General features: G+C 41.7%; 1 protein-coding gene across 12 annotated transcripts in view; it reads right to left on the reverse strand.

Annotated features, from left to right (window-relative positions):
- Positions 1-13498, reverse strand: part of LOC112260091 (calcium/calmodulin-dependent protein kinase type II delta chain) — a 113757-nt gene that overhangs the window by 19092 nt on the left and 81167 nt on the right. For all 12 annotated transcript variants that reach the window (XM_024434927.2, XM_024434929.2, XM_024434925.2 and 9 more), the window contains exons 8-12: positions 7596-7679; positions 5869-5963; positions 1810-1932; positions 1566-1649; positions 1271-1313 (exon numbers count right to left, since the gene is read on the reverse strand). In XM_024434927.2, the coding sequence (XP_024290695.1) occupies positions 1271-1313; positions 1566-1649; positions 1810-1932; positions 5869-5963; positions 7596-7679 (429 nt within the window). The remainder of the gene's footprint in view (positions 1-1270; positions 1314-1565; positions 1650-1809; positions 1933-5868; positions 5964-7595; positions 7680-13498) is intronic.

Here is a 13498-nt window from a genome sequence, read left to right on the forward strand (position 1 = left end):
TCCATGACAGAGACTCTTACCTCACAAGGTTATACAATCCCAAAGACAGAATGGAGAAAAAACAAAAGGTAAATAAAACAGGTGTCAATCAGTGGAATTCAAACTTTTTCAGCGAGGACACCATTTTTTTCCGCCAGAATTTCTGGGGACCCCGTTTTTTCCCAAAATAATTCCTTGCGAATACCCACCCCATTCCAAATCAAATGACAACCTTGAAAATCAGTACATTTCTACATTACCAAATAACCTTAGATTCATAGCGTTTTCATCTCTATCAAAATTAAAATAAACCAATAAATACATACTCAATAACATCTTTCTCAAAAAAGATTGTATATCGATCCCATATAATAATCTGTAGTTTTTTTTATTTGTGGGGCGACCCCATAAAGGGCTGTGACCCCGACATTGAATACCACTGGTCTTGGTAAAGTCTTGCTCTTGAACAAAAAAAGTATTGGCTATACGGAATGAAAATGTAAAACAATGTACTTTTTAAATAAAGTATTTTCTGTTAACAAGAGAACCAAAGTCATGACAGGGAGAGAGAGATTAAACAATGTGTTTTTCTTGCCTGAACTAAATTGCCCAAATAAATACAAGGAAGCAGGAGAAAGTGAAGTCCACATCTTTCCTCCAGTAGCCACTCTGATTCAGAGGGGTTGGGTTAAATGCAGAAGATATTTCCTTTGAATGCATTCAGTTGTGCAACTGACTCTATATCCCCTTTTCCTTCCCTTCCCCTTCACTCATCAACCGAGAGAAAATCTATATTTTTTAACTAACAGACAAAATATTAAAGTATTGCCCTTTAAGAGGCCCAGATCGAATGAACCGCATCGATCAGCATCGCTCCCCTGGTCTCCAGGCAGTCTTTACTGATATGAACTGAGAGCAGGCTGATGGTAGTGGTCGTTTTAAAGACCAGCATATTCATCCTGGAGTTCTCCCCTACAACTCATGCGTCTTTCACATTTAGTCGCTCCATACTCTCGTGCTTTTCTTTCGTCCTTGTTCCTCTCTCACGCCATCAGTCCTTCCTTTAACACCTGCCCCTCTATCCCTCCTTTCCCCCCCATTGTTTTCCTCAAGTGTTTCGGTGAAATAACACATCCAGCTGCAATGGTAAGCAGCAGCTGATGGGAGAATTCTAAATGTTGATCTGGTGAGCGAGCGAGAGGAAGAGATAGAGCAAAAACACAAGACAATACAGAGCCAAGAGAGAGACACCTTGAAAGAAACCGCAACACAGTAGGTAGATGCATCGTACCTGAGAAGTTGCGTGTGGCCAGCATGGTGGTGAGGATAGCACCCTGAGGAAGGGAAAAGGAACAGAGAGATGAAAAACTGACCTCCGAGGCTGTAATACTTGGCACACTGTCACCTCACCCTCCTAACACGGTGTCCAACATTAGGTGGATAGATTGTGATGCTAATGACCACATCATTTAGTGCTCAGGGTCCACTCTATGACAAGCGTGGGGCTCGGATTTAGTCGAGTTGTCACTTTCTCAAAGTCTCACTCACGACATCTTGGTGAAGTCATGTGAGAAACATTCCCTCACCTTGAGTTTCCTTCTGGCGTTGAACTTCCTCAGGCACTCCACCGTCTCCTGTCTGTGCATCATGGACGCCACCGTGGAGCGTTGCTGCAGAGAGGACAGGGGGAGAACGTCATGAGTCTGTAGGTGTGCTCCTCGGACCATTGAACTGTGTGTGAGTGAGTGAGTGAGTGAGTGAGTGAGTGAGTGAGTGAGTGAGTGAGTGAGTGAGTGAGAGAGAGAGTGAGAGAGAGAGAGAGACACGTACACAGATCCAAGGGTGTTTGAGTGCGTCTGTGGCGGTGACCCTCTTGACAGGGTTGATGGTCAACATCTTGTTAATCAGGTCTTTGGCCTCGGGGGTCACTGTGTCCCACTCAGGGGACGGAAACTGACGGGGAGAACATCGAAAGAGGCAATGAGGCTCGTCATCCATCAGTCCATCCATCCACTCATCTATCCTCCCATCCCTCCCTCACTCTTTCACTCCCTCCATTCAGCTTTGTTTGAAAATGTGTCCTTGGAGAAACTGGCAAAAAAACCATCACATAGTTGCCAAAAAAACAGATTCACTGAGCAGAAGGTGATCGTCTCCAGAGCCAAGTTGGGCTTGAGCCATTGCAGTGGGCTGTCCCCCTGCCGCTCTCCTCTCTGCCCCTCTCCCGTTCGAAAACTCAATCTGTCTGGGACAGGCGTTGGGATTGACTGGGGAGAGTGTGTCGGGTGGTAATCAAGTGGCTAACACATTTCCTTCTTGTGCAAGATGAGACAAGATAAACATGTTCAATTCCAGTCACTCAAACAAGAGATTTTTTTTAAATAATTGTTATTTAACCTTTATTTAACCAGGTAGGCAAGTTGAGAACAAGTTCTCATTTACAATTGCGACCTGGCCAAGATAAATCAAAGCAGTTCGACACATACAACAACAGAGTTACACATAGAGTAAAACAAACATACAGTCAATAACACAGTAGAAAAATAAGTCAATATACAATGTGAGCAAATGAGGTAAGATAAGGGAGGTAAAGGCAAACAAGGCCATGGTGGCGAACTAAATACAATATAGCAAGTAAAACACTGGAATGGTAGATTTGCAGTGGAAGAATATGCAAAGCAGAGATAGAAATAATGGGGTGCAAAGGAGCAAAATTAATAAATACAGTAGGGGAAGTTGTTTGGGCTAAATTATAGATGGGCTATGTACACGTGCAGTAATCTGTGAGCTGCTCTGACAGCTGGTGCTTAAAGCTAGTGAGGGAGATGAGTGTTTCCAGTTTCAGAGATGTTTGTAGTTCGTTCCAGTCATTGGCAGCAGAGAACTGGAAGGAGAGGCGGCCAAAAGTTAGAATTGGTTTTGGGAGTGACCAGAGAGATATACCTGCTGGAGCGCGTGCTACAGTTGGGTGCTGCTATGGTGACCAGTGAGCTGAGATAAGGGGGGACTTTACCTAGCAGGGTCTTGTAGATGACCTGGAGCCAGTGGGTTTGGCGACGAGTATGAAGTGAGGGCCAGCCAACGAGAGCGTACAGGTCGCAGTGGTGGGTAGTATATGGGGCTTTGGTGACAAAACGGATGGCACTGTGATAGACTGCATCCAATTTAATGAGTAGGGTATTGGAGGCTATTTCGTAAATGACATCGAGGATCGGTAGGATGGTCAGTTTTACGAGGGTATGTTTGGCAGCATGAGTGAAGGACGCTTTGCTGCGAAATAGGAAGCCAATTCTAGATTTAACTTTGGATTGGAGTTGTTTGATGTGAGTCTGGAAGGAGAGTTTACAGTCTAACCAGACACCTAGGAATTTGTAGTTGTCCACATATTCTAAGTCAGAACTGTCCAGAGTAGTGATGCTGGATAGGCAGGCAGGTGCAGGTAGCGATCGGTTGAAGAGCATGCATTTAGTGTTACTTGTATTTAAGAGCAATTGGAGGCCACGGAAGGAGAGTTGTATGGCATTGAAGCTCGTCTGGAGGGTTGTTAACACAGTGTCCAAAGAAGGGCCAGAAGTATACAGAATGGTATCGTCTGTGTAGAGGTGGATCAGAGACTCACTCACCACCAGACATCATTGATGCATACAGAGAAGAGAGTCGGCCCAAGAATTGAACCCTGTGGTACCACCATAGAGACTGCCAGAGGCCCGGACAACAAGCCCTCCGATTTGACACACTGAACTCTATCAGAGAAGTAGTTGGTGAACCAGGCGAGGCAATCATTTGAGAAACCAAGGCTATCGAGTCTGCCGATGAGGATGTGGTGATTGACAGAGTCGAAAGCCTTGGCCAGGTCAATGAATATGGCTGCACAGTATTGTTTCTTATCGATGGCGGTTAAGATATAATTTAGGACCTTGAGCGTGGCTGAGGTGCACCCATGACCAGCTCTGAAACCAGATTGAATAGCGGAGAAGGTGCGGTGGGATTCAAAATGGTCGGTAATCTGTTTGTTGACTTGGCTTTTGAAGACCTTAGCACGGCAGGGTAGGATAGATATAGGTCTGTAGCAGTTTGGGTCAAGAGTGTCCCCCCATTTGAAGAGGGGGATGACCGCAGCTGCTTTCCAACCTTTGGGAATCTCAGACGACACAAAAGGTTCAAGAGGTTGAACAGACTAGTAATAGGGGTTGCAACAATTTCGGCAGATCATTTTAGAAAGAAAGGGTCCAGATTGTATAGCCCGGCTGATTTGTAGGGGTCCAGATTTTGCAGCTCTTTCAGAACATCAGCTGACTGGATTTGGGAGAAGGAGTAATGGGGAAGGCTTGGGCGAGTTGCTGTGGGGGGTGCAATGCTGTTGACCGGGGGAAAGGTAGCCAGGTGGAAAGCATGGCCAGCCGTAGAAAAATGCTTAGTGAAATTCTCATTTATAGTGGATTTATCGGTGGTGACAGAGTTTCCTATCCTCAGTGCAGTGGGCAGCTGAGAGGAGGTGTTCTTATTCTCCATGGACTTTACAGGGTCCCAGAACTTTGAGTTTGTGTTGCAGGAAGCAAATTTCTGCTTGTAAAAGCTAGCCTTGGCTTTTCTAACTGCCTGTGTATGTTGGTTTCTAGCTTCCCTAAAAAGTTGCATATCACGGGGGCTGTTCGATGCTAATGCAGAACTCCATAGGATGTTTTTGTGTTGGTTAAGGGCAGTCAGGTCTGGAGAGAACCAAGGGCTATATCTGTTACTGGTTCTAAATTTCTTGAATGCTTATTTAAGATGGTGAGGAAGGCATTTAAAAAAAACAACCAGGCATCCTCTACTGACGGGATGAGGTCAATATCCTTCCAGGATACCCGGGTCAGGTCGATTAGAAAGGCCTGCTCGCTGAAGTGTTTCAGGGAGCGTTTGACAGTGATGAGTGGACCGATATAATGACCCATTACGGATGCAGGCAATGAGGCAGTGAACGCTGAGATCTTGGTTGAAAACAGCAGAGGTATATTGAGAGGGCAAGTTGGTTAGGATGTTATCTATGAGGGTGCCCGGGTTTATGGCTTTGGGGTGGTACCTGGTAGATTAGCTTTGCCTGCTAAAGTTAAGTGATCGTGATCAAAGTCTCAGAAACAGTGAGGGGATGGGAGGTTTCGGTATCAATCTAAGAGCAAGCCTGCCTTAATGTCATGTAAATACTGTCAGATAACAACCATAGAAATCAACTCCAGTGATACCCAGTGGTGTAAAGTACTATTTAAGTGGTTTTTGGGGGTCTGTACTTTACCATTTATATTTTTGACAACTTTTACTTCACAAAATTCCTAAAGATAATAACATAATTTTCACTCCATACATTTTCCCCTGACACCCAAAAGTACTCATTACATTTTGAATGCTTAGCTGGACAGGAAAATGGTCAAATTCACGCAAGAGAACATCCTTGGTCATCCGTACTACTTCTGATGGCAAACTCGCTAAACACAAATGCATTGTTTGTAAATTATGTCTGAGTGTTCAAGCGTGCATCTGGCTACCCATAAATAAATACAAAAACAAGAATATGTTTCTGTCTGGTTTGCATAATATAAGGAATTTGATATAATGTATACTTTTGATACTTAAGTATATTTAAAAGTAAATATTTGACTTTTACTCCATTGTATTTTACTGGGTGACTTTCACTTGAGTCGTTCTCTATTAAGGCATCTTGACTTTTACTCAAGTATGACAATTGGGTACGTTTTCCACCACTGGTGATACCTTAAGCCAGTGAGACTCTGCCAAATAGATTTCCACAGTAAGTGTCAAACACTGCTGACAGATTGGCAAACAGATAAATGTGTCTGTGTGAAAGGATGTACTGTACGTGACAGAGTATGTGTGTGTCGTGTCAGTACTCACATCGTAAGCCCCAGCCTTGATCTGCTGGTACAGTCTGTGCTGGTCCTCGTCCCAGAAGGGAGGGTAGCCCACCAGGAGAATGTAGAGAATCACACCTGATGAGACAGAGACACAAACATGTCATCAGGATGATACCAATTATGAATAAATGTCATTTCAAAAATGATACTCAAATCTCAGCAAGAGGAGAAAGTACAATCAGTATGACCCAATAATAGTAATGGCTTTTAGTGACTTAAATCAGAGAATGTGAGCACCGCTCATCGCTCCACGTACTTTCCAACCGCTCCACTAAAAACCAATCCTCAAAAAATGTAAATTTAAAAAAAATCAAATTTATCCACAATTTAACCAACAACCATCGATGTTTGTGACCACCTGGACCTACCATTTAGTTTAGAAGTATTGAAACCAAACCATATGGATTTGAATGTATTAAATCATTACAGTCTATAAATTGCACACACAGGCTGTGACTTACTTAGAATAAAATTAAATAGTGCCTTTGAATGTATTTTTAGAAACATGGCCAGAGTCTGAACCTTCGGGTTCATGCGATGGAGCCTGGAATAGCAGGCTCGCAGTGGAGAATAACCTCTCAGCGCTTGCAGAGCCACTGTGGATGCTAAACGTCTTTCGGGCCACTCTTTCCATGCTGGGCAGGGATGTGTAGTTTTTTTTATTTTTCTGTAGTTAGGCCTAGATTTGAGGTAAAATAACCCTAAAAAAACAGAAAGCTCCTTAAAAAAAAGGTAATATGCCAGGCCTATTCAATGATGGCATATTGTATAGATAATAGAACGAAAATGAACGAAACTTTAAAGAGATCTGATTTTTAGTTTATAAATACTTTGCTACAATGACACACTCAGTTAGCTACCCACCTCATTCCTTTCTGTTAGCAGGTAAGTACACCATCATGCTTTCGTGATACCCGTCTTTTCAGATTCCAAAATGATTATTTAGTTGTAGACACTACATCACCTACTCCATCATCTCTTGCTCTTGGTCCTCCTCATCTTTGCAAGTCACCTTGATTTATCAGTTTCTTTATGAAAATATTTAGCACCCTAAATGACTGTGCCTAAAGCAAGGGGCTGTAGTAGCACACAAGTAGACGACAAATGCATGCTGGGCCGGGCATGCCCTGAGCTCGTGAAGTGAGCGCTACTGGAGCCGACACGCCAGCCTTTTGGGAAACGAGCTCCACGCTCCAGGCAAATTGGGTACGCTCCACTCCTCGCTCCCAGCTCCACTCACATCCTCTGGACTTAACACAAGTTAACAGCTTTCATTGTTATACGGATGAGGAGATCAAGAGAGGACAGAAAAGGACTCCCTCTTCATAGACTCCTCCCACTATAAGGGTTTTCATCATGTCACCGTCATTGTGGTTACAAAAACAATCCAAGCACTTCAGCACTGTGTTGCTCATTTGCTGGTAGGTTACCGGGACGAGCTCAAAGGCCCTTGGTTGGTCAGCAGAGCACTAACGACACAAATAAGTAATTGTGGCCCAAAATTCAGAGACGCACAGGTTGTGAATGAGTGTGTGGTAGACATTAAAGCCCAGGTGGCCCTTGAGTTTATGTAACGAGTGGGCTGCAGTGATTAATTCAACTGGATGAACTCATTGTCTGTGTGAGAGCCATGTAGGTCCTTTGTAGTTCTTACTAGCCTTTAGCTCAAAGACCAAATAGATTGTTCCATGTTGGGAAGTTCCTTACCACAGGCCCACATATCCACAGGTTTCCCATAGGGGTCTTTCCTCAGGACCTCTGGAGACAGGTAGCCTGGGGTCCCCGCAAAACCTGGAACAGAGATGAGATGTCATGTAAATGAACTACAGTTCCCAAGATAGATGTAAAACAATACATCATAGTGAAACAATAGCTTGCTCGACATTGTGAAATATACATACAGTAACAGTCAAAAGTTTGAACACACCTACTCATTCACAGGTTTTTCTTTATTTTTACTATGCATTATGAAGGAAAGAAATTCCACACATTAACTTTTAACAAGGCACACCTGGTTAATTGAAATGCATTCCAGGTGACTACCTCATGAAACTGGTTGAGAGAATGCCAAGAGTGTACAAAGCTGTCATCAAGGCAAAGAGTGGCTACTGTGAAGAATCTCAATTATAAAATATATTTTGATGTGTTGAACACTTTTTTTTGGTTACTACATGATTCTATATGTGTTATTTCATAGTTTTGATGTCTTCACTATTTTTCTACAATGTAGAAAATAGTAAAACCCTTGAATGAGTAGGTGTGTCCAAACCTTTGACTGGTAGTGTACGTACATTGCTCCAATAGCGCAAATGCACAGTATTAAATGGACATTAAAATACAACATGACAATATTGTGTGGGTCTGTGTAGAGTGTGTGAGCGTGTGTATGTCTCTTCACAGTCCACGTTGTGGTGTGAGGTTATTTTATACAGGGTTTTTTATATTTGATTTTATTGCTCGACTGAGGTACTTAATGTGGAAGAGAATTCCATGTAGTCATGACTGTATGTAGTACTGTGTATTTCCCAGAGTCTGTTCTGGACTTGAGGACTGTGAAGAGACCGGTGACCTATCTAGGGGAATATGAATGGGTGTCTGACCTGTATGTTAGCTGTTTGAACAGACAGTTTGATGCTTTCAACATGCTGATACCTCTCACAAAAGAGAGGTAGTGATGCAGTCAATCTCTTCTCTACTTTGAGCCAGGAGAGATTGACATGCATGTTATATTTTAAGGGCCACCGTGCTGCTCTGTTCTGCGCCAACTGTAATTTGCCTATGTCCATCTTTGTGACACTTGACAATATAAATGAGCAGTAGTCCAGGTGTGATAAAACTAGGGTCTGTAGGACTTGTTTTCTCAATTGTGATGTCAAGAGAGCAGAGCTTTATCACAGACAAACCTCTCCTCATCAATAAGTTTTGACCATGTCAGTTTACAATCTAGGCTTACATTATGGGTTGCAGTGATATAACTTGCTGTGGTAGCAGACGTGTATCATTTTGAGTCATCAGCATACATAGACACACAGGATTTACTCAAGGCTAGTGGTAGATCGTTAGTAAAAAAAAAAAAGAAAAAAGGGGCCAAGACAGCTGCCTTGAGGTATCCCAAAAAATGACCAGGTTTACGCTAGATGTGCTTCCGTTAGGTAACTCTCAATCCATGATATGGCAGAGGATGCAAAGCTATAACAGTCTGCTGCTGAAAAAACGATGATCACTAATTTCAAAAGCTGCACTGATGTCTATCAAAACAGCTCCTAAATTCTTATTACAAATTTCTTATAGCCTATCATCAGTCATTTGTGTCAGTGTATTATATGTTGAGTCCCTTTCCTTATAAGCATGCTAAAAGTCAGTCATTCATTTGTTTACTGTGAAACGGCATTGCATCTGGTCAAGCACATTTTTTTCCAAAAGTTTACTAATGGTCGGTAGCAGGCTGATTGTTTGGCTGTTTGAACCAGTAAAAGGATGCTTTGCTATTCTTGGGTAGCAAAACGACTTTTGCTTCCCTCCTGGCCTGAGGGCACACACTTTGCTGTAGGCTTAGATTGAAGAGAAGGCATTTTGACCCCCACGGAAGATGTCATTACTAGGTGGTTTGTCATTATTAAAAAATATATATTGTATACTCCACCACACTCCCTTTACAGAATTAAAAATGAAAATGTCTTTCATAATTTCTGTTTGCGCGATACGAAGGTTCATAGTTTGTTGGCATGTGATACCTAATTTTGCCAATGAAAAAAGTCATTAAACTATTTGGTAACATCAGAGGCTTTTGTGATAACTGAGCCCTCTGAGTCCATGAAGGATGACAGTTCGCCTTCCCCCCCCCAAAAAAAACATAATTTACGGTGCTTTTTACCTTCATTCTTTATATAACTTATCTTTGTTTCGTAGAAGTTTCTTCTTATTTTTGTTTAGTCACATGATTTATCAATTTACAGTACGTTTGCCAATCGTCTGTGCAGCCAGACGTATTTGCCATTATTTTTGCCTCGTCCCTATCAACCATACAATTTTTCAATTCCTCATCAATCCATAGTAATTTAGGAGTTTTTTACAGTTAGTTTCTTAGCAATTTCATAAATGTGTCAAGTGTGGCGTCTGGTTGCTCCTTATTACATACAACAGACCAGATACAGATATTATAATCTCAGCAAAAAAAGAAACGTCCTCTTTTCAGGACCCTGTCTTTCAAAGATAATTCGTAAAAATCCAATAACTTCACAGATCTTCATTGTAAGGGGTTTAAACACTGATTTCCATGCTTGTTCAATGAACCATAAACAATTAATGAACATGCACCTGTAGAACGGTCGTTAAGACACTAACAGCTTATAGACGGTAGGCAAATAAGGTCACAGTTATGAGAACTTAGGGCACTAAAGAGGCCTTTCTACTGAATCTGAAAAACACCAAAAGAAAGATGCCCACCTGCGTGAATGTGCATTATGCATGCTGCAAGCAGGCATCAGTGTGTTATATAGTAGTATAGTGTGTTTAGTGTGTTTTTTCACAATTTCTAGCCCCTGTTGCTCTAGCGCAGTGCTTCTCAATTATTTTCTGTTATGCCCCACCCTAGGAAGAAGTAAACAATTCGCATCCCCCAACTCTCTGCCGCGACTGTAAATAGTATAATTTGTCTATAAAATTGTTATAAGTACACCTCTGCATAACATTGTATCCATTGTATTTGATACTGAAAAATAAAATGAAATATAACTAATAAATAATACATTCAAATTGATCAGCAACATTAACTAAGGAGCACAATATATGAAACACTTTGACCTATAAAACAAAAATGAATAAAACAATGTGCTGATTTAAAAAAAATCAAAATGAGGAAGTCAGGATTAATGGCTACAATGAGCACATTTTGCAGAGCACAGCTTTTCGAAGAGGGGTTTGAAGCATGATACTGCAACTCTCAGCTCCTGCTCAATGTTTAGCTGGGACCTGTACTTGTTCTTCAGTGCAGCAACAGCAGAGAAGCCAATCTCACAAAGATAAGATGTTGCGAAAGGAAGAAGAATGCCCATGGCCCTCTGCCCTAAGAGTGGATACTGCCTCTCTACACTCACACAGACTACATTCACTCAGTGTCTGTGATGTGAACCTCAGTCTCAATGTGGAGTCAGACGTCATATCAATGAACTGGTCCTCCTCTGCAGAGCTGAAACTAGTTGGAGTTGGTGCATTGAAAGGATCTCTCACCCAGTCATATTGGGAACTGTTTTCAGGAAAGTACTTTTATTTTTGCAGCACTTGCGTCATCCAGCATGACAGACACCATGTCTAATGCTGCAGGCAGTATCAGCTCCTCTGCTATGGAGTGGAGTTGTTGCACTGAGCAATTTGGTACGCCACCTTATATGATGCTAACAGTGCTGGTTTACTGAAGTAGCGTTCACAAAGCGGGACGATTGTTGGCAATATTCTGCACGTTTTCGCTGAAAAAAACTCAAGCGGCTTATCAGCGTGATTGAGGTGTAATGTCTTTAAGTGACGCCTTCATTTATTTGGCTTGATGCTGTCCGCTGCCAACATTTTTAGACACAGTAAACATACCGGTCTTTCCTCGTCCCCCACCGTAGTCACAGTGAAGCCAAGCGCTACATACACTTCGTCATATTTCCTCGTCTTAGGTTTTGGGAGACTTACGTTTTGTCTCGTTATCTGTCTCTCTCCACCTTTCTTTTCATCCCTGTTAAATATTTTTCCATGGTGTCTCTTAAGGGTTTGTTATCTGCACTTCATATTTCCTGCTCTGTGCTGTGTGCTCTTGTTTGGTGAAAAAAACCTACTCCCTGCGGCAAAACAAAAGCATGTTCCCCGGGGTCACATGCCCTGGCATCACTCCGAGCCCCCCCCAGGGGGCGCGCCCCACTATTTGAGAAGGACTGCTCTAGCGTTTGAACGGTGTAAACGCCAAGATATTATGACCCCATTCCAGAAAGCTACGACTATCAGGAAGACATAGATGCTCATAAGGAATCGTTAGAAGGGAGAGTGACAAACAAACACCCCTGATGACAGAGGGAAATTAATTCAAAGCATACTTCCTTCAGACTGGAATTTGGTATTAACTGATTTGACATATCTTTGTATTATTTATTGAAATACTTAGTTTTCAGGTGATTTCAAAATGACAATTACTTTTAAGAAGCTTTAAATAGTTGTTCAAATAAAATAAAAAATGGTGAGTGAGCGTTGTGGTTTTTCCATTTCAATATTATCAAAATGTTTTGGTTGCACCTCGACTCACATCGGTTGAGAGTAGAGGTCGACCGATTAATCGGAGTGGCCGATGAATTAGGGCCAATTTCAAGTTTTCATAACAATTGGAAATCGGTATTTTTGGGAGCCGATTTGCCGATTTAAACATTTTAAAATTATTATTATTTAAAAAATTATTTATACCTTTAATTGACAAGGCAAGTCAGCTAAGAACACATTCTTATTTTCAATGACGGCCTAGGAACGGTGGGTTAACTGCCTTGTTCAGGGGCAGAACGACAGATTTTCACCTTGTCAGCTCAGGGAACCAATCTTGCAACCTTACAGTTAACTAGTCCAACGCAATAACGACCTGCCTCTCTCGTAGCACTCCACAAGGAGACTGCCTGTTACGCGAATGCAGTAAGCCAAGTTAAGTTGATAGCTAGCATGGTTGATTATATTACTAGATATTATCTAGTGTGTCCTGCATTGCATATAATCTGACTAAGCATACAAGCATACAAGTATCTAAGTATCTGACTGAGCAGTGGTAGACAGAAGCAGGCGCGGAAACATTCATTCAAACAGCACTTTCAAGTGTTTTGCCAGCAGCTCTTCGTTGTGCGTCAAGCGTTGTGCTGTTTATGACTTCAAGCCTATCAACTCCCAAGATGAGGCTCGTGTAACCGAAGTGAAATGGCTAGCTAGTTAGCGCGCGCTAATTGTCAGTGTGTTGCTGGTTCGAGCCCAGGGAGGAGCGAGGAGAGGCACGGAAGCTATACTGTTACAATGGCAATACTAAAGTGCCTATAAGAACATCCAATAGTCAAAGGTTAATGAAATACAAATGGTAGAGGCAAATAGTCCTATAATTCCTATAATAACTACAACCTAAAACTTATTAACTGGGAATATTGAAGACTCATGTTAAAAGGAACCACCAGCTTTCATATATGTTCTCATGTTCTGAGCAAGGAACTGAAACGTTAGCTTTCTTACATAGCACATGATGCACTTTTACTTTCTTCTCCAACACTTTGTTTTTGCATTATTTAAACCAAATTGAACATGTTTCATTATTTACTTGAGGCTAAATTTATTTTATTGATGTATTATATAAGGTAAAATAAGTGTTAATTCAGTATTGTTGTAATTGTCATTATTACAAAAAAATAATCAGATTAATCGGTATCAGATTATTTTGGTCCCCGAATAATCGATATCGGCGTTGAAAAATCATAATCGGTCGACCTCTAGTTGAGAGCCCTCCACTTTCTTAATATCTTTTTGCAACATTTCATTTTAAGAAAAGTGCTTTATTGGTGTGTGCGTGCGCTGCTTTTTAATACACTTCTTCCGAAGAATAATTGCATGTA

Source organism: Oncorhynchus tshawytscha, linkage group LG10, assembly GCF_018296145.1.
Source record: "Oncorhynchus tshawytscha isolate Ot180627B linkage group LG10, Otsh_v2.0, whole genome shotgun sequence".
Classification (NCBI taxonomy): domain Eukaryota; kingdom Metazoa; phylum Chordata; class Actinopteri; order Salmoniformes; family Salmonidae; genus Oncorhynchus; species Oncorhynchus tshawytscha.